The sequence below is a fragment of the Euphorbia lathyris genome, chromosome 9 (assembly GCF_963576675.1).
Source record: "Euphorbia lathyris chromosome 9, ddEupLath1.1, whole genome shotgun sequence".
Lineage (NCBI taxonomy): Eukaryota > Viridiplantae > Streptophyta > Magnoliopsida > Malpighiales > Euphorbiaceae > Euphorbia > Euphorbia lathyris.
In genome coordinates, this window is record NC_088918.1 from 48,252,351 (window position 1) to 48,273,509 (window position 21,159).

A 21,159-nucleotide genomic window follows, 5' to 3' on the forward strand; every position below is an offset into this window, starting at 1 on the left:
AGCCAATCTTTTAAAGAGAAGAAGTTTGTTGTCAAATGGCCATGATCTGCTCTTGTAGATCCTTCTCACACCGACTTCGTGGAAGAATTAAAATAGGAAAAGATTGGAATTTATAGATTTGATATAAACGCGTTTACCTGATTTCCAGATTGCAGCCAAAAGGTCTCTCATGGCCTGAAAATCTACTGGTTTATCTCTCAGGAATCAGCCCACTAAGCACCATCGTAGATCCATCTGGTCAGAGCGCTTATCTTCTTCTGCCATTGTGATACTGCCTCCTTCCTCATCTTCCAAACTTAGATTTGCACAGAATTGTTTCATACTTTCCCTGTTAGTAGATGCCATGGTTGATTAAAAAAAGGGAAACGAAATCTTGTATGATACATAGATTCAAGCGAGAACGAATTAATTTTGATAGAACGCAATAAATCAAAAACTTGTCAACTAGACAAGAGAGAAAAACTTGTCCATAAATTACTAAATATTAATTTATCGATAAATTATTAAAATGTTTATTTATTAATAAATTATAATAAATATTCATTTATTGTAAAAGTTCATATTGCAATTCAATTGCAAATGTGGGTTACTAAACCCAGCCCCATATTCACACTTCCAGTCCCGAAAAAAGACCTAACCGCCCTTTGAACAAAAACTGAAAATTTGAATCCCTCCTAAACTCTCTCAAAGTCATTTTCATCCGAATCAAAGACAACACGTTTGATGGAAGACAATCCGTTATCACCGAGAGTAGACGGGAGTGATGCTACGTCCGAATTCGAGGTATTTTTCCGATTTAACTTCCTTGCATTTCTGTAATTTGAATTGGAAAAAAAATCTGGTTCGGCACTCGGGCATGTGAGCATCACGCCCCACCATATGGTGGGGCGTATGAGTATCACGTCCCACCATGTGGTGGGGCGTGATAGCCATATGCCTCACCATGAGGTGGGACGCGACACTCATACGCCCCACCATGTGGTGGGGCGTGATGCTCACACGCTCGAGCATATTTGTGGCTATTTTTCGGGTTTAGACACCGTAACGCTGTAGAAATGTCACGTTTTGGAATGTAATGTTCGTTATTAATCATTTACAGGAGGTTTCGTGGGAAGAATTTGACGAAAACGGCATAGATTACAGCTCACAGTTTTTTCCCAAACAAACATTTCAAACATATCATGAAGCTGTTAACTGGGCAAAACAGACGGCAATTGGGATCGGGTTTGAGTTAACCACAACATCGCACAAGACGGGGCGCAAGTCAAAGTGGATATTGGTTAAATGTGCTCGTGGTGTTAAGAATTATAAAAGGAAAAAGGATGTGGATATGGATGTTATACTACGGAAGAATACAAAAACAAAGTACTGTGGTTGCAAATTCCAGATAAAGGTTATGGAAATCAGCGAATTGGGCGGTTGGGTGGTGAATGGGATTCCTGGAGATAGAGGATAGCACTGTCATCAGTTGGCTGTATATCGTCAGGGCTACAGACAGATGAGCGGACTAAGCCCGGCTTCCAAAAAACTTGTTCGTGAAATGAGTTCAGCTCAAGCTAAGCCTTGTGCTATTTTTGCTGCAATCAAAGAAAAACATCCGGAGGATTGCCCGACACAAAGACATATCTATAACTACAGGGAGAAAATCAGGACTGAGAGCTTTGAGGGTCGGGATGTAATCGGTCAGTTTTATCGGCTTGCTATAGATAAGGACTATATACATTGGACGCAAGCGGTGCCGGGCAGCAATGTCGTGACTCACTTATTTATGGCACATCCAACATCGATCACACTGTTCCGATCTTATTACTTGTTTGTTGGTATGGATTCAACATATAAAACAAACAAGTATAAGATGCCATTGTTTGAAATCATTGGAATGACGCCTTCAAACAAAAACTTCTTGATCACCTATGCAATCATGAAGGATGAAACCGAGGGTAGTTACATGTGGGTGTTACAAAAATTGAAGCTTTTGCTCCAACCTGATGTGCATCCGACAGCCATTGCTACAGACCGGGAGTTAGGACTGATGCGGCCGGTTCGTGAGGTATTTCCTCATTCTCATCATTTATTGTGCACATGGCATATTAATAAAGATGTAGAGGATAGAGTTGGCAAGTTGAGTGGAATGAAGAAGTTTGGTGAAATTTTTAAGAATTCCAAATGGAAACGTATAATTGAAGCCCCGACAGAAGCTGAATATGAGGCGGCAGTGGTAGCCATGAAGAATACTACTGGCAACTGGCCTGGTGTGATTCAGTACGTGGAGACCACGTGGCTAGTGCATAAAGAGAAGTTTTGTCGAGCATGGACAAACAAGGTGTTGCACTTAGGAAACACCACAACCTGTCGAGTGGAGAGTTCACATGCACAGTTGAAACAGTGGTTGAATTCATCTACTGGTGCACTTGATACAGTGTGGGCGAAGGTGCACAATGACATTGAGGCTCAGATCGAGGCGATCAAGTAAGACATTTATTCTGTTATTTGCTTTAATCTTTTAAAATTTAATACATTAGTTTTGTAATCCTTCATTGTATATAATCAGATACTCACTCGAGGACTCGAGAAGAAGATCTGCGGTGAATCACTGTGGAGAACCTTTCGCGTATCTCGACTTACATGTTTCACATTACTGATTGGCTGTACTAAATGATGAGCTCAAGCGTATGTAGGGATTGAGTATGGATGTGGTAAGTGAATGCGGATGCGTGTTGCCCATGACTCATGGCATTCCGTGTGCATGTGAGCTTAAAACATATATTGACACAAATGAATCGGTCCGTGTTGACCGCATCCATCCTTTTTGGAGATCTCTTGCGTTTGAAGGGTTGAGTGACATACCAGTTACTGCTCCAGTATATGCCGACGGGTCTGAGGATCACCGATTTTTTCAATCTCTTGTGGAAAAGGTTGAAAAATTAGATCTTTCAATGGTGCGTAGCATATCGATGATGATTCATGATCAGATAAACCCGGAACAAAGTGGCTTTAAAGAACCTGAGGTCAAAGACACTGTTAGGGGTAGACCAAAGGGAAATTCATTAACAAAACGAAATCCGAGTGCATGGGAGTACAGTCAGTCACCACGAGGTCGAGCACGGTCCTCAGGTTCGAGGAGTAGTCGTAGTCGAGGCCGTTCTTCATCCTCATATGTGCATAACAGCCAGATGCCGGGTATATTTTATTTCATTTATATATATGTTGAAGTTAAAGTAAATATATTTTTATTGATAAATTTCATATATTAATATTTTCAGTCGGATTTGATGCGGATATCGCCAGTTACCACCATTTACATCGGGTTCAACGTCTCATCGTACCATTTATTACTGGATTCCATGATGTTGTAGCAGATGGTAACTGTGGATTTCGTGTTTTAGCCGATGCCATCATTTATAACCAAGAGGAGTGGAAGCTGATGAGAGTGCTCATAGAGAATGAGATGCGGGCAAACCGTGATCTGTATGCGCCAGTGTACGGGAACGGATTTGATGCTGCCCTCACACGTATTAAATGGGCAGGAGCGGGTTGTGGTGAGTCCGGATGACTTATTTGCTGCTGCATCTGTATTGAACGCAGTAATTTTCCTCTTTACTACAGAACAATTAGGATGTTGCACTATACTACCGATGCGTTCGGACGATGGAAGACCACCAGAGCGAGAGATTGTGATTTGTCATTTGGGGAGTTATCGTCACTACATACGTCTTTATTTACATCCTGCGTTTCCAGTGCCTCCCATTGCCACCCAATGGCGATTATTTTGTCATCAGAGTGTTCGTCACTTGGAGAATCTATACACTGAAAGGAGAGAGGCTTGGGCTAGATTATATTAGTTTTATATGTTGTGATTAATAATATTTATTAATTAACTTATATTATTTTTTGGTTTTAAGTACAATTCTGTAGTTACGGGTTTAACAGCCTATTTACGGGTTTAACGGCCTATTTACGGGTTTAACGAACTATTTACGGGATAAAAAAGCTATTTTTTTTGCCAATCCGACACGCGGGCGTGTGGCCATCACGCCTCACCTCGCGGTCGGACGTGATAGCCTCACGCCTCACCGCATAGTCGGACGTAACAGCCACATGCCCGACCTTGCGGTCAGGCGTGAGGCTATCACGTCCTACCACACGGTGAGGCGTGAGGCTATCACGTCCGACCGCGAGGTGAGGCGTGATGGCCACACGCCCGCGTGTCGAATTGGCAAAAAAAAAATAGCAATTCCCCTCCCAAAACCCATGAAAAGGCATTTTCATCATTTCATGGGGCTAGGGGTGGGAAAATGGGGCTGGGTTTAACAACACCCATTGCAAATTGATGTAAAATCCTCCACAACATTTATTATATATATTAATATTAAATTTATTTATTGGAGAAGGAAATTGGTTACGATGAATATGATAGCCCATCAATAACCTGGACGGACCCAACCCGGTTAAAAAAGGAAAACAAGCAAATTAATCCGATTCCTAAAAGAACGCCAGTCTGACTCTGCACTGCAGCCGGAGAAAATTCTCTCTGATACACGACGGTGGACATAGGACAAAAGGAGGCGGCGGCGGAGAGGGATGGGCGTTGATTACTACAAAGTTTTACAGGTAGACCGGAGTGCTAAGGATGATGATTTGAAGAAAGCTTATCGTAAACTCGCTATGAAATGGCATCCTGATAAGAACCCTAAGAACAAGAAAGATGCTGAAGCTAAGTTCAAGCAAATCTCCGAAGCTTATGATGTAAAATTACCCCTTTCTGTATCTAATTTTGTTCTCTCTTAGCAGTTAACAACGCAAAAAATATTTTCTGCGGATTTGCGACTCACACATGTCTGCTGATTTTAGGTTTTGAGTGATCCGCAAAAAAGGGCTATTTATGATCAGTATGGAGAGGAGGGTTTGAAGGGTCAGGTGCCGCCTCCGGGCGCTGGTGGGTTTGGAAACGACGGGGGTTCCACAACTTTCCGTTTCAATCCACGGAGCGCAGATGATATATTTTCTGAAATTTTTGGGTTTTCGAGTCCGTTTGGAGGGATGAATGATATGGGTAGCACACGCGCTAGCACGTCTGGGTTTCCCAGGGGGGTGTTTGGGGATGATATCTTCTCTTCTTTTAGACACGCTGCTGGAGAGAGCTCTAATATCTCCCGAAAAGGAGCTGCCATAGAGCGGACATTGCCCTGTAGTTTGGAGGATCTCTATAAGGGAACTACTAAGAAAATGAAAATTTCCAGGGATGTTACTGATCATACTACTGGGTAAGCTTGTTTTTCTTCTCCTTCACTGTTTATTTATTTATTTACTTCAAACAAGAACTGTTTATTGCTCTTCTAGCTGTTACATATTTCTTAATTACTTTAAGAGAGTTGATTTCGTTTTGGCCATTACATTGTAACTGTTATCTTTGGTCACTTGGTGAGGCCAAATTAATTTAAGTTGGCTTTTGAATTTGTTGTACAAGTATAGTTTGTAGTTGTTGGCATAGTTGCGAAAGGCGAGCCGAGGCGGTGAGGGCAAAATACCGCCTTGAGGCGAGGCGACAGCCTTTCGCATGTGAGGCGACAAAAAATTAGAAAACACCAAAAAATAAAATCATTAATATTACTAACTCAAATCTACTAATTTAAGTCTAAAGTTGTAACACACACACACAAAAAAAAACTCCTAATCCTAATAACATCTAATTCCAAAATAAAACCTAATTCCTAATAACATATCAAATGAACTCCATAATCAATCCAAATCCTCATCATCATCAAACTCTATCTCATTGATGTTTTCCTCTTCTTCATCCTTGTATTCTTCATCTTCATCTTTATATTCATCATCCTCCTCCTCCTCATCATCATTTTCTTCATCCTCATCTCTACTAACTAGAGGAGGATTGACTTTTCTTGCCCGAGATGTGCCTCCTCTCACATATGTTTGTGTAGGCCTAGTAGTAGACACAACACTTTTTACCTTTTGCCCTAGTTTTATAGACATCTTCGTCCACTCCAAGAGCATCCGAAACTAAATCCCACATCCTCTCATCATTATCAAATACTAAATCTTCATCATCATTACCACCATCTCCTTCCATTGTACCCGTCAACCACTCATTACTATCATCGATATCTTTCAAAGATATAGGATCAATGTGGTCTCGTTCATCAAATCGACGTTTCAACGCTCGATTATACTTGACATAAACCAAGTCATCATGCGTGTTTGAGCTAGTCGATTTTTTTTTTTGGTATGAACCTACAAAACAACAATTAAAAAACAAAACAACACTTTTATGATCCTTTGAACTATGTCAAAACCTAAAGTGATCAAATAAGTGACAAAGTTATATTTATAAAACTTACATTCTCAAAAGTACTCCAATTCCGCTCACAACCGGATGCACTACAAGTGAGACCAAGCACTTTCAGTGCAAATTTTTGTAATTGTGGAGTACATGATCCATATGTCTCCCACCATGCAACTAAAGAAAGAAAATTACAAACAAACAAGTATTAAAATGCATTCAAGTTGCTAAATAATAAATACGAAGGTATGAGGGTGTAGGAACTTATATACCTGGGCTCATTGTGTCTCTATGCCTAATTGCCATCTTCATTCTGAATATATCATTACTAGAATTTTGATACAAAATCAGTTGTTCACCGATCTTGTCTTGTTCATCTTCACTTTCTACCAATCTTTCCAACGCTTTCAGATAACCCTTTTTAATCTCACCATTTCGATCGGGTTCACCAAGGAATGATGGATTTAAAAGGAATCCAGCTGCATGTAGTGGTTGGTGGAGTTGCTTATCCCATTTATGATCAATGATATCATAGATATTTTGATAAGAAGCTAGCTTATGGTCGAAGGCTTTTGCTATTGCCTCTTTAGCCCTATCCATAGCTTCATAGATATATCCCATGGGTGGCTTTTTCTCACCATCCACCAATCGGAGTACACGGACTAAAGGGCCAAATATCTTCATGATATACAAAACATTTTTCCAAAAGTGTGCGCTTAAGACACATCCCGATGCATTTTTTGCAGCAACTTCTTTTGCCCACTTACTCTTAGTCCACTCATCAGATACAAACATTCTTCGCAAATTAGCCTTCAACCTATGCATACGTTGAAGCGTGAGTTAAGCAGTGGCAAATCTTGTGATACCGGGTCGTACAAGCTCTAGGTGCCCAGTGAAACTTCTCAACATATTTACAACCCCTGGACGTGTATAAATATAACCATTCAACTTAATGGCTCTCTTCACCGTCTTACTAACAACCTCCAACTTTCCGATATCTTCCAATATCAAATCAATACAATGAGCTGCACATGGAGTCCAAAACAAGTGTGACCTCTTTACCTCCAAAAGCTTTCCTATAAAAAAAGATGATAATAATTCATAAAAGATTACAAACTATTAAAATGTAAATAAGAATTAATAATAATAGTACCTGCAAGCACATTAGATGCTGCACTGTCAGTAATAAATTGAACCATATTCTTCTCCCCAATTTTGAGCACCATCCGGTCAAATAATTCAATAAAAACAGTCCTTTTATGCGAATTAACTAAGAAATTAATCAAAGTTCTTTGCCTCTTATCTGTCCAACCATCCGCCATAATTGAGCATCCATGCTTCTCCCATTCTTCTTCATATGATCTCATTCCAACCTTCACTTTCTTAACTTCTTGCCTCAAAAGAGGTACTCGAACTTCATGAATGCTAGTCGGCTTCATTCCAACACCATACTGTCCAATAGACTCAATCATCACAGGAAAACTAGGATACTTTACAGCATTAAAAGGAATTGCCGCATCATACATCCACCTAGCAAAATCCGCACAAGCTTTCGCTCGGAGCTCTTTTTTACATGTTTCTCATTAATGGTGGTTTGCCTCAACTTTCTATCTTTGAGGGCTTTTTCAGCATCAGGAGTAAAAAAAACATCCATTGGACCCTTTAGCTTTGGTTTTTTCCTACGAATTAATTTAATACCTACGCTATTAGGCTCTCCAAGATCATCAACCTCAGTCTCATCATCCCCAAAACTATCTAAATTAGTAAAATCAACATCAATATGCTCATCAACAACCTTACTTGCCTTCTTTGATAGCATATAATCTCGGATTTCTTGGCGCACATGCGGTGGACATTTAACACACTTCTTAACATTAGTGTTTTCTCCAACAATATGATGCTTAGCTCTACATATCCCCCTTTTGAGATAAAATCACAAAAATTACACCGCAAGTCATTTGAATTCCCCGTCTTGACTTCTTTCACATACTTCCAACAAGGATCATTTCTTTTCGTAGTTTTGGATGGATTACTACTCATGATAAACAACCTACAATATTTGGACAACAAAATTAGAAACAAACTTTCTGACCTAAAATCAAACTTTCTGACCTAAACAAAATCTACAACATAACATTTAGAATAAGGACTACTAATTAAGAAATAGAAATAAACAACTAAGAAAAGAGATCATAAAAGAAAAAAATTGGGCAGCATAACATTTAGAAATTAAGGAATTGAAGAAAAAAAAGAAGAGAAGAGAAGTAAGAAATTAATCAAGTTGTGAAAAGATAAAGGAAGAAGAAGAGAAGAGATGAAGATACGTACCTGGAATTGTTGGCTACTGAAGTAGAAGTTGAAGTAGAAGCAGTAGAAGTCGATGATAGGTAAGCAGTCGAAGTCGATGATGAGGAGAGGAATACAACGGCTCTTTCTCTAAATCGTGACCTAAAAGTGTCTGCTTCTTTCTTTTTATAAGTATTAAATATCTATTTAGGTCCTTATTAATTTAAAAAACATTTCAATACAACCCTATAATTTTCCTAATTTTTAATTTCGGCCCAATACTCCTAATTACCGCCCGACCTACCCAAGGCGACCGCCTCTCGCCCGGCACCGCCCCTCGCCTGCGTCGAAGAGGCGGCCGCCTCAATAATTTCGCCCGCCTTCTGCTACAGAAGGCGGGGCGCCGGTCGCCCGGGTCGCCTGACCGCCTTTGACAACTATGGTTGTTGGTTTACTTCATGGGATCCACTCTTAGATGTGAAACCCTTGGTTTATATTTTAGATGCTTTCTTATTCCACATTGCCTATGCCATCTTGAGAAGTATGTTTAAAGTGTTTAAACCATTCCTAGTTTGACTAGGTGCTGGAATGCAGTGATGCATATTCAATTTATTCAACTTTTCATTGCAGAATTGTCAGGCACACTAGAATTTATACAGTTTTGAAGGTGGCTTTTGGACAAGTTAGTTAACGTTTAACACCTATATTGCAGATGATAAGTTTATATATATTAGGGTTATATTTGTAGTTATACACTCTAGGTTAGGGTTAAAGTTATGAGCTAACTGAGGAACATGAAGGGTATTACGTAATTGAAAATGAGAAGAATCAGAGGACAAGACAAAATTACCAACTCGAGCAATAGGGAGCTTGGAACCACTACCAATTTGAGGTTGCCGAGGTCAGAGGTGAGGTGATGAGTGGCGCCGGAGTCTAGAACCCAAGGTTGATTGCCTGCAAGGCTTGTAGCAATATGAGATTGTGGAGAAAAGTTGCCGTCACGATTAAACCGAGAAGAAAAGCAATTGTGAGCAATATGACCAAGCCTTGAGATGTTCCCTAGCGTGTTGAGTAACCAGATGAATGAGATGCACTCGAATGGGAATTGCCGGCCGAGAAGGGCTGCTGTCCAGCCAAGGAGTGCCGATAACCAGAATGAGAGTGGCCACCTCTATTGGTTCGGCCACGACCTTGACCACCACAGGATAATTGTTGTCCATATGAAGTGCGGGAAGAATGAAGTGCTGTGGGTTGAATAGAATTAGTGACGGTGTTGCGAGCAATCTGACGTTCCTCAGATAGTAATAGATATTAAAGGCGCAAGGCGCACTAAGGCGTAAGGGGGGTCCTGGAGCCTTGGCGCAAGGCGCAACTTAAGGCGCGCGCCCGAGCGACCTGAGGCGCACACAAAAAAATATAATAAATTCATAATACCAGTCACAAATAATCACAAATAGTCAAATAACAACAATAAAACCATAAAATGCACGAGTTAAGTTCTAGTTAACTACTAAGGCATGAGTTAACTGTTGCGATATGTGAAGTAAAAACTGTCGATCTTTGTATATCCATGCTTTTCTTTTATTTTCTGCACTTAAAAGACCCTAAAATACCTTAACCTTAAAATACCCTCAAAACCCTAAGTACCCTCAACCCTAAAATACCCTAAGGTAGCTGAGGCGCGCGCCTGACTGACCGCGCCCGCCTTTGGGCTCCAGAGGCGCTAAGGCTGGAGCCTTAGCCGAGGCGCGCCTTTAACAACTATGGATATAAAGATCATCAAATGTAATAGATTCCATTTTAGCTTCAATTGCACGGATGAAGGGACGATAAGAATTCTCAAGTCCCATCAGAATGACATCAATAAGATCGTCTTTAGGAAAAAAGTGTTGATACGTCGCTAATTGATCGTAGATGGATTTAGCACGAAGCATATAGGTGGAGATATCATTAGAACCCCTAAAGAGAGCCTGTAATTGAGCACGAAGGTTGCGGATGTGGGATCTGGAACCAATGGAATAAGTTTTGATTAGTTTGGTCCATGCCTTACGAGCAGTTGTAGCATTTGCGATGTGCGGAAGGAGTGATTCAAAGACAAAACTGAGTAGCACGTTGAAAACCTGTTGATCTCGCTGGTCCCAAATAAAAAAACCATCAGAAAGTAATTTTGGTGGAGGATTGTCTGTAGAATCAATGTGGTGTGTTAAGCCACTACCACAGATAAAGCCACTACCACAGATAGCAAATAACATATGAGCCTTCCAAAGAACAAAAGTAGATGATTGGTTGGGCCGTCAGAGCGAGACTTGGACAGCAATAGATTTAGAAAATTATCAAAATTAAGGCAAATTAGGACACAAATAGAATAGAAGAGGGACGGTTTGGAATTTAGAAAGTCAAGAGTCATATGTTCTTAATCCATAACTCGTTATTAAAAACATTTTAGTTCTTCTCAACATGTTTTTTAGTTTTTAAAATCTGATTTTTTTTTAATGGTGTCATGAATCAACCGAATCGATGGACTCGGTCGATTTGGCTGAGTCCACCGATTCGGTGGATTCATGTCCGATTCTTGATGATTTCGAGTCATACCATAAATACGATTCGAAATATCATGAATTGGATCGAATCGTATGAGTCGACTCACGACTCGTACGATTCTGACAACTATGATTGGTAGCCGTCAATGTTACTATAAGTTGACTTTGAAGGTTCGGTGTATGAATAGGTGAGGGGGACTGTGACTGAATGAAATTAGGCGGCAGTTGTGTATGGGGTATGGACATGGTGGAGGTTGTTGAAGAGAAAGGATTGATGAATGTATACGATGCCGACAGACGGTGAAGCAGGCAAGGAAGCAGACATACGGTTGGTGGCGGGATTGGTATTCATTTTGGCAGGCGGCAGACGGCATGCGGTGGAAGCAGAATGATTGGCGGCGGGACTAGTATGACAGGCGGTATACGACGGCAGACGACAGGCAGTGGAAGCAGATTAATCGGCGGCGGGATCGGTTTGACAGGCGGCAGTCGATGGCGGTAGATACAGTGTGGAGGCAGGCGTCGAATGGTTTTAGGCCTGATACCATAAAGATAACCGTGGAACTTGATTATGTAAGCCAAACCCTAACCCTAAGCTTAGTGTATAATTACAAATATAACCCTAATATATATAAACCTATCAACATAGACACTCTTTAGTAGCGTTTCTACGATCCGTGTCCGTTTGATGGCTATTTTATTAAGGTTATGTTTTAGAAATAATATTTTCCGTGTTCGTGTCCTGTGTCTGTGCAACATAGGTTAACACTATAATAGTCGTCAGATATGTATAGCAGTATATGTTGCTTTCCTTTTCAAATCCGCATTTAACTAATGCTTTGGAACAACCATGAGGTGTATGGGTAGAACTTGGTCTGGGGAATCTTTAATATTAATGTTATTTTTTTTGTCATAATTATGTATAATGCAAATAAATATTTGCCTCTTCTAGAAGTTGTTAGTGGTACATGAGAGTTGTTGACGCAACGGAAATAACAAAAACACACTGCAAATAGTTGATTCGTGTACGAATACTTTTCGATAACCTTGAAAATTAGAAAAAACTTTGGAAAACATGAAGCTTATCTATTGAATATAAAAAACTAACAACTAGTACAATCGAAATTGTTCTTTAAATAGGAAATGAAAAACCGTATAAGTGAACCCTAAACTGAATAAGAAAAGATAAAAAGGAAAATTATACAAAAGCTCCAAAAACAGTAATTTGCATTTTTTAAGCACTCAGTTTTGCTCGATGGCTCGTTTCCATCCAAAATAGTGTTCGAAAACGCAAAAAGCTGAAACTTCAAATTTGGCAAAAATTACAAAATTGCCACTACATCAAAATTTATCAAATTTCTCCGTGAACTTAAGAGCCAATTCTTCATCTGCACCATTCCCAGGGTGAGCAGAATTTGTCCTCGAATTGTATATGGAACAAGATGCTTCACATTGAATACATCAACGATACAAATGTGACTCGGTAACTTGAGGTGACAAGCATTCAGATTAATCTTTGGGAAGAAAGTTTGTTGTAATCTCCAAGCCCACACAAAATCGCCAACCTCAGATTCCATATGTCGATGTTTCTTGTCAACAGCCTTCTTATATTTAGCAGCGTGAACAACTTGCAAACCCGAAACAAAATCAGCAGCTTTCTAACGGAGATGAGTACGGCCAGGCACAGTCAATAAATCCAAAGAATCCTTAGGCACAAAAGAATAAATAATCTAGAATGGACTAAAACACGAGCTGCTATTAACAACGGGATTATGCATGAACTCAACTTGACACAACTTTTGATCTAACTCTTCAAATGATCCCCGACCAAACACCATTATAGATTTCCAAGTGATTGATTCACCACCTTAGTTTGGCCATCTATTCGTGCGTAATGAGCACTATTGAACTTTAGTTGGGCACCACCATCTTCCATAATTATGTCAAAAATGGCTAAGGAAACGAGTTTCACGATTCGACACAATTGACTTGGTCAGCCCATGGAGGCTACAAACATCACGAAAGAACAATAGAGCCACATTGAACATCTGTAGTCTTCTTAAATGGGATAAAATGAGTCATCTCATAAAAATGATCAACAACAACAAAAACTGAATCGTTACCACGTGTACGGGGCAACCCGAGAACAAAATCCATGCTAATGTCGATCCATGTTTGTGAAGGAATAGGCAGTGACATGTACAAACCCGTACCCTTAGGTAATTGGCAAATGCGACAACGTTTCGCATAGCGCTCTACCTCCTTACGCATCGAAGGCCAAAAGTAAGAAGCCTGAATCAACTGTAGGGTCCTTTCATGCCCCCACATGTCTCTCATAATGAAGTTCCTGGCTAAACAGAAACAGAAACACATCATGCTCTACAATGGGTTCGCCAGCTTCGACCCTTTTCAAAATACCAGCAAAGTATGCATCAGTAGTAAACAAATCATGAAAAGAGTTAAAACCAAGTACCTCAACTCGCATGGTAGTCAAGAAATTGCTTTTACGACTCAGAGCATCTGCAACCCGATTACTCACTCCCGACTTATGCTTCACCACAAATGTGAAATGTTGTAAATATGAGACCCAACGAGCATGGAAAGGAGCCACTTTGTACCGTCTGTTCAGATGTTTTAATGCCTCATGATCTATACAACACAAATTCCCACTGGAAAAGATAATGGAGCCAATGTTCAACATCTTGCCTATACGGAAGCTTCGGGCCGAACAACTTCTCGCTAAAATAAGTCACATGTCTTCCATTTTGACTAAGCACAGGACTAGAGAGGATATAAGGCGCATTTTGGTTTGGTGAAACGCCTGTGCAACTTCACCTGTCTAAACAAACTTCCCACCTCTCATATAGTCTGTGATTGGTGCCATGATACTACTGAAGTGAGGAATGAAGCGTCGGTAGAATGCCTGCTAATTCATGGAAACTACGCACTTCCGTGAGAGTCTTTAGTTGTGGCTATTATCAAATTGCTTCCACCTTGGATCCATCAATCTGCAATCCAGAGACGATATATCCTTGAAACACCTTAAGGGCCATAAAGATGCACTTCTGGCTACCTCAAATTTTGCATATGCTCTACTGCATCAGCACTACAACAACAACAAAGCCTTAGTTCCGAAATGATTCGGGGTCGGCTAAGATGAACCATCATGTAAAACCGTGAAATCAAATCGTGTCAGCGACATAAATTCTCTCCCTCCACTCCGTCCTATCCACTACCATATTTTCCGCATCAGCACTAGAAATAAAAAATCATTAAAGTACACAATGACAAATTTTCCTATAAAAGGCCTCAAAGCTTGATTCATCACACACATAAAAGTATTCTGGGAATTAGACAACCCAAATGGATTAACTAGCCACTCATACAAGCCCTCACGAGTTTTAAAGGCAGTTTTACACTCATCATTGGATCTAATATGAATCTGAATAAATTTGCTTTTCAAATTTAGCTTTGTAAAATTTTTGGCATTGCTAATTTGATCAAGCAAGTCATCAAGTCTAGAATGGGGAATCGGTATCTGACATTAATTTTATTTATGGCTCGGCTATCAATGAACATATGCGAGGTGCCACCCTTCTTTGGTGTTAATAAGGTCAGAACTGCACACAAACTCAAAATTTATACGAACATGTCCCTTACTACTAACTCTTCTACTTGTGTGCGCTACTCTTCATGTTCACCGGGGCTCATCCTGTAATGTGCTTGATTAGGGAGGGTTGCCCATGGCTCCAAATCAATACAATGCTGGATAACCATCGGGAAGCTTTGTGGGAAACACATCTTGAAATTCTTGAACTGAAGCAAGAACTGCTTGTGGAACTGGAGTGGTTTGAGCAATTCTCTTCTGACCAACACATATACTACCTGTCTTATAGCTGCATGTTCTTGGACCAACACAATTTTAGCATTATCAAACACAAAATAATAACTATTAGATATCTCGTTATGGCTGACGTTCGATTATACTGCCAAGGTCTCCCCAACAATAAGTGGCAAGCATCCATAGGCACAACATCACACCAAATCAAACACAAAATAATAACTATTAGATATGCTGTTATGGCTGACGTTCGGTTATACTGTCAAGGTCTCCCCAACAATAAGTGGCAAGCATCTATAGGCACAACATCGCACCAAATTTCATATCTGTACGTAGAGCCTATCGAAAAAGGAATACGAGCTTGTTTAGAGACACTTACCTCTCCTCCCTTCTTGAGCCAAACCAACTTGTACTGTTTACGATGATCTATTTTAATTCCCAATTTCTACACAGCCTCAGCAGAAATAATATTTTCGCAACTCCCAGCCGATGACAAAACGACAAACTTTTCCCATAGTAGTACAAGTGGATTGGAAGATGTTATGGCGTAACAACTCGTCGTTGGCTGTTTGTGGTGTAAGATATGAAGGCTCCACCACCAAGGCCACCCCGTTGTCACCATGTTCGATCCACTCCTCTGCCCCGTCACCTCCATTCTCCTCATCGAAAATAGATTCTCCAACAAGCATGTCTCCCTTGTCCCCCTCATGGGTATCAACAAAAAGCGCCTTCTTTCCCGTCACCCTCTTGCAATAAGACTGCCTATGGCCAACTTCCCCACACCCAAAACACTTAATACCTCTACCAGTTGTGTTTCTGTTTTGCCCTGTAGGGTGCAGGACCGAAAGCTCTATTTCCGCTCCCTCTTACTTTCGCTCATTGGTCTGGAAGTTTCGGAGGTCGACCCTATGCGACTTGAAAACCGTTTCTACACTTGCGAAGTTCTCTGGTGTGCCGTTGAAACTGAAATGAGATCAAATAAACTGACCGTCTCTTGAATTTGTATCCACAAAATGCCAATATACCGTGACACTACCTGATTTTCCGTTTCGTGAATTTCATTACGAGCTACCAATGAGTAAAACTCAGTAGTATAATCTCCCCAACTGCTTTGGACCCGTGCCTCAAGTTCTGCAGACGTTGGTACATAATTCGTTGAAAATTATAGGGTAGAAATTCAGCCCGCATGTATTTCTTCATCTTCTCCCATGTCACAATCTTCGGTTTGACAAGCGTATTCCTTGACAACTTGAGTTGCTGCCACCACGTTGTTGCCCTATTGCGAAAGCGAGTATCAACTAAGGGCACGCACTTGTATGTCGGAACTGCTTTAAATTCCAAAGCTTTTTTCAACAGTGGCCAACTTAGCTCTGATACCAATTGATGCAGGCGAAATAACAAGAACACGTTAAATAGTTGATTCGTGCACGAATACCTGTCGGTAACCTTGAAAATTTAAAGAACTTTGGAAAAAACGAAATTTGTCTATTGAATATAAAAAACTACCGATGTTCCAGCTGCCGATGAAAAGAAAGAGGGAAGAGGTGGAGTAGCAAGATTTTACCTTCTTCTCTGCCGGGTTCTTCCTTCTAGCTTCCAGCCGAAATTGTTCTTTAAATAGCAAAAAGAAACACCATAAAACTGAACTCTACACGGAATAAGAAAAACTAAAAAGGAAAATTACACAAAAGCTCTAAAAACAGTAATTTGCATTTCTGAAGGCCCAAACGAAGGAAATTGGCCCAAGTGAAGCAGTGAGTTTTGCTCATTGGCCGTTTCCATCCAAAATAAGGTCCAAAAACACAAAAACCCGAAACTTCAATACAAAATTGCCACTACATCAAAATCTATCAAATTTCTCCATAAATTTGGAAGCAAATTCTTCAACCGCATCAGTTGTCGAGGGCAAAGCATCATTCTTATGTATAAATTGTGATACTTGAGGAAATCTTTTGTTCAATATTGTGAAGTGGATAAACTCACTGCTCTCCCTGCAATGATATTCGCTCTAATCTTTTGAAATTATATTCTTTTCAATTTGTACTGGAACACAAATAAATGCATATAAGCCAAACATATTGGAGAGTTTTTTGGATACATCAAGTGGAAGGAAATAGGATGAACAAAAATAAAGCAAATTAGAAAAAATAAATAAAAATAAAAGGACAAAACTGTTTGAAGCCTTGTATCATCAACCGGATCTATGACTGTAGCTAGTTGCTGAGCTGCTGCTGCTTTGTCAGCAAAGTTCCAGTTTTGCTTGATAATGAAAATTGCTTGGACAGAAGTGGAGTGGAGATGATGGTGACTTACAGAACGAACGAGATGATGGCGACTTACAGAACTTGGGCATTGGAGGTGTAATAAAATGCTCCAGTATCAATATCTCGTTCTTTTAGTTATCAAAAAATTATAAATCTTTTATTATCTGCCAATGTGGAACTCTGCGATGGCACAAGAATGCTATCTAATCAACTTTTTGCTTCCCATTTAATAAGGAGTCCATGCAATGCAAATTTTCTGATGCATCTCAGGAAATATTTAGTTTTAAGTTTCAATAGCGAAAGATCTTATAGTTTAGGGTGAATCAATGGGTGTAGCTTGAGCATTCTGTCCGTGGGTTCATGACTTGCATGAATAGACGAGTTCAATTCCAGTGGAATTTTTTTCCATGAGAATTGGGCATTGGAGGTGTAATAAAATGCTTCTGAATGCAAATTGATACTGTTGACCTTTTGGTCTTTAGACAGCACCTAATCCTCTCCTTCGAGATGTACTGGGCTATTAAAATGTGTATATATCACATATTCTGAGCCTTTTTTTTCTTTCTTCTATTTGCATATGTGTTTTCTCTTATCTATTCTCCGGGCTGATATCAAATGATAGGCAGGATCGGACTGAATTATCTTAATGATCATCTATCTTTGTTTTGGGAGCATGCTGTGATTCTACGCTTTTTCTTGGTATTATTTTACACGAACAATAATAATTATATCTTTGTAATGATGTGCTGGTAATTTAGTATCTAAATGATTACTTCTTTTATAGAATAACAGAGTGGACAAACTACATTTAGGTGCGACTAGATACCTGTCCAATCAGATTAGATGAATAACTAATCAGAAGTTTCATATGAATTGTTTTATTTTTTATTTTTTATATTTTGGATATAAGAATGGGATCACTGTTTAAATTTTTGGAGTGCTGTCTCTGCTGGATTTTTTAATTCAAATTGAAAGGTAGGTTTGTGAGAATAAAAGTAGGGGTCACATCTATTGAGAATAAAATGAGAGAAAACCGACTAAGGTGGTTTGGCCATGTGAGACGTAGAGCGCTTGATGCGCCGGTTAGGAGAACCGAAGAGTGGCAAAGGGATGTAGTGGTGAGGGGTAGGGGAAGACCTAAGCAAACTTGGAGGAAGGTGATCGAGAGTGATATGAGTTTACTGGGAATTGAGGAAAATATGGTAGTGGATAGGACGGAGTGGAGGGAGCGAATTTGTGTCGCTGACACGACTTGATTTCACGGTTTTATATGATGGTTCATGTTAGCCGACCCCGAATCATTTCGGGACTAAGGCTTTGTTGTTGTTGTTGTTGAAAGGTAGGTTTGTGCTGCTTCTACTTGCTTTGGTTTTTGCCTTCTTCATTAATGTTTTCTCTCTTTGGATCACATTATTGATTTGAATTACACCTGTTGGGACAATATAACAGACAGCATAAGCAAGGTATAGCAGAAAAGAACTTTAGAGGGGGCGGGGGAAATCAAAGACCCTAATAGCAATATGTTATTTAAGAGAAGCATACTGAAATGATTGTTCGGTCTTTTAAATATTTGTCCTCTTTTCCATGTAGGAGACCAACTACTGTGGAAGAAATTCTTACAATTGAGATCAAGCCAGGTTGGAAGAAAGGAACAAAAATCACCTTTCCAGAGAAGGGGAATGAACAACGAGGCATTATACCATCTGACCTTGTGTTCATCATCGACGAGAAGCCTCACAGCGTGTTTAAGAGAGATGGAAATGATCTTACAGCTACCCAGAAGATCTCTCTTGTGGAAGCTCTAACTGGATATACAGCACAGCTTACAACCCTGGACGGACGAAATCTGACAATTCCGGTTAATAATATTATCAGCCCAACTTATGAAGAAGTTGTTAAAGGCGAAGGGATGCCTATTCCAAAGGAGCCTTCCAAAAGGGGGAACTTGAGGATTAAATTTAACATAAAGTTCCCCAGCAAGCTAACAGCAGAGCAGAAAGCGGGGATTAAGCGGTTAGTATCATCTTAAAGAGATGGTAACTCTTCCAAATCTTTGTAAGTTTGCATTTACTTTTCTTTTTCTGGCCTAGTCCAATTAGAATATTTTGCATTTGCTGAATTAGGTTTTGATTAGAACAGTCATTAGGTGTTAATTTATTGTTTTCAGTGTCAAATTTTTTCTTTAATTCCTTGGATCTAGTTGGAGTGTTAAATTTTTGCCAAAGCACCGATCGTGCTATTTGTAATATGCCTGGCTGGCTTCAGACTTTGATGTCCTCTTTGCATAACAAATTTTTGCCTTTTGCATTGGCTAATTTTTGAAGAATTTCTGAGGGACAACTGAAATTGAATACTTATTTTTATCAGTTTTGATTATAAGAAACAAGGATGACTAAAAGTTTATTTGTGGTTTCATATGATCGTTGTTGATAAATAAATTTCCAGTTTTAAATTCGTATCTTTTATCATTTTAATTAATCACATCCATTATGTATATAATTTTCTTTTAAAATTAGTTGATATGATTGGATTTTGTAATATTGAATTTGGTAGATATTATATACTAGTGTAATTCTCAAAGCTCAGCTACTAGAATTGGAAATTATTTTCAGAGCTACAATCAAGTTTCAACACTTGATTGATTGAATGAATGGCCCAATGAGGTTTAGGCACCTCAACGTATTGAGTATTGCAAAAAGTTAAATTATACACTAGGTCTTTGGATTTATACCATTCCTTTTAGACTAATATGCCATAGTTAAAATTAATATCCATTTGAAGAAAAATACAATAATAATATTTAAAAAAAGCATTATTCAATAATCTGTAAAAACAAGCGGATTTTGAAAAAGGTCCCATATCTGGTTTTAGCTTTCCTTTCACAAGAAAAGTTCTCAAGAGTTTTGTACTTGGACAATATTTTTTTTTATACATGACAAAATCTTCATTTCTTAGGAGAAGAAGAGTGCTTGAATTTGCAATTTCATAGTTTGCAGTCTTCGAAGAACTTTCAAGAAGATAACAAAAGTTTTTTCTACCTCATCCTTATGAGGCCAATGACTTCTTGCAAACTGCTGAAAGCAATCATTTTCGTGAGTAAAAAACTTGATATAGTTTCCAATTGTATTCAAATCCATCTTGATAATCGGAGTTGGCAGTGACGTTAATAAAAAAAAAGTATTAGTATCAGCGTGTGATTAGAGATATATAATCAATATAATAATTTATGATCAAATGGTTGAGAAAATTAAGTTAGAATAAATTTAACACAAGACAAACACGCATTTCAATCCAGAAACAATCATATAGAGGTTATATATATATATATATATATATATATATATATATATATATATATATATATATATATATATATATAGGGGTAAGATTCAGTGTGACAAGGGGTTAGGGTATGATAAGGAGCTTATTGTGTAGCATAAAAAAACTACGTAGTTTTGATGATAATTGAAAAGGGCAATGTGACAAATTTGTAAATAAAAGGCAAGAGAGTATAGAGAAAACTGTTTTATTTCTTTTCTTTAAAATACATTTTCTCGACATTTCTAACCTCATTTTTTGAAATTTTTTATACTATTAGACTCGTCTAAATTAGACGGTCATTTTAAGATCCCTGAAGCTCAAGTAAAAAAAATTTCGGTAAACGGAATCCGGGTAGGCGTTTTCTGGCGAAAAAAAGTGTCCAGAAAAATCTCAAAAAATTCCAAAAAATGTAAAACATTATTATGAGAAACTTTAATTCTTGGGACGAAGTGAGATTTCTTACGGTTTAGTCCCAAAAAAACTTGTTCCTTAATTTTATCCATTTTACATGCTTCAACAATTTGTTGGGTCAAAACCGTAAGAAATCTCGTTTTGAGCCAAGAATTAAAGTTTCTTAAAATCATGTTTTACATGTTTTGAATTTTTTTG

General features: G+C 39.0%; 1 protein-coding gene across 1 annotated transcript; it reads left to right on the top strand.

Annotated features, from left to right (window-relative positions):
• Positions 1-4,413: 4,413 nt before the first annotated feature.
• On the top strand, positions 4,414-19,575 carry LOC136205346 (uncharacterized). Its single transcript, XM_065995891.1, has 3 exons — positions 4,414-4,746; positions 4,852-5,264; positions 18,820-19,575. Exons 1-3 carry the CDS (start codon positions 4,582-4,584, stop codon positions 19,256-19,258), a joined length of 1,017 nt encoding a protein of 338 aa, XP_065851963.1. The 5' UTR covers positions 4,414-4,581; the 3' UTR covers positions 19,259-19,575.
• The last annotated feature ends 1,584 nt before the right edge of the window (positions 19,576-21,159 follow it).

Coding starts and splice junctions, on each gene's coding strand:
- LOC136205346 (XM_065995891.1), top strand. CDS start 4,582: ATGGGCGTTGATTACTACAAAGTTTTACAGGTAGACCGGAGTGCTAAG. Junction 4,747..4,851: donor AAATCTCCGAAGCTTATGAT/GTAAAATTACCC, acceptor TGCTGATTTTAG/GTTTTGAGTGATCCGCAAAA. Junction 5,265..18,819: donor GTTACTGATCATACTACTGG/GTAAGCTTGTTT, acceptor TTTTCCATGTAG/GAGACCAACTACTGTGGAAG.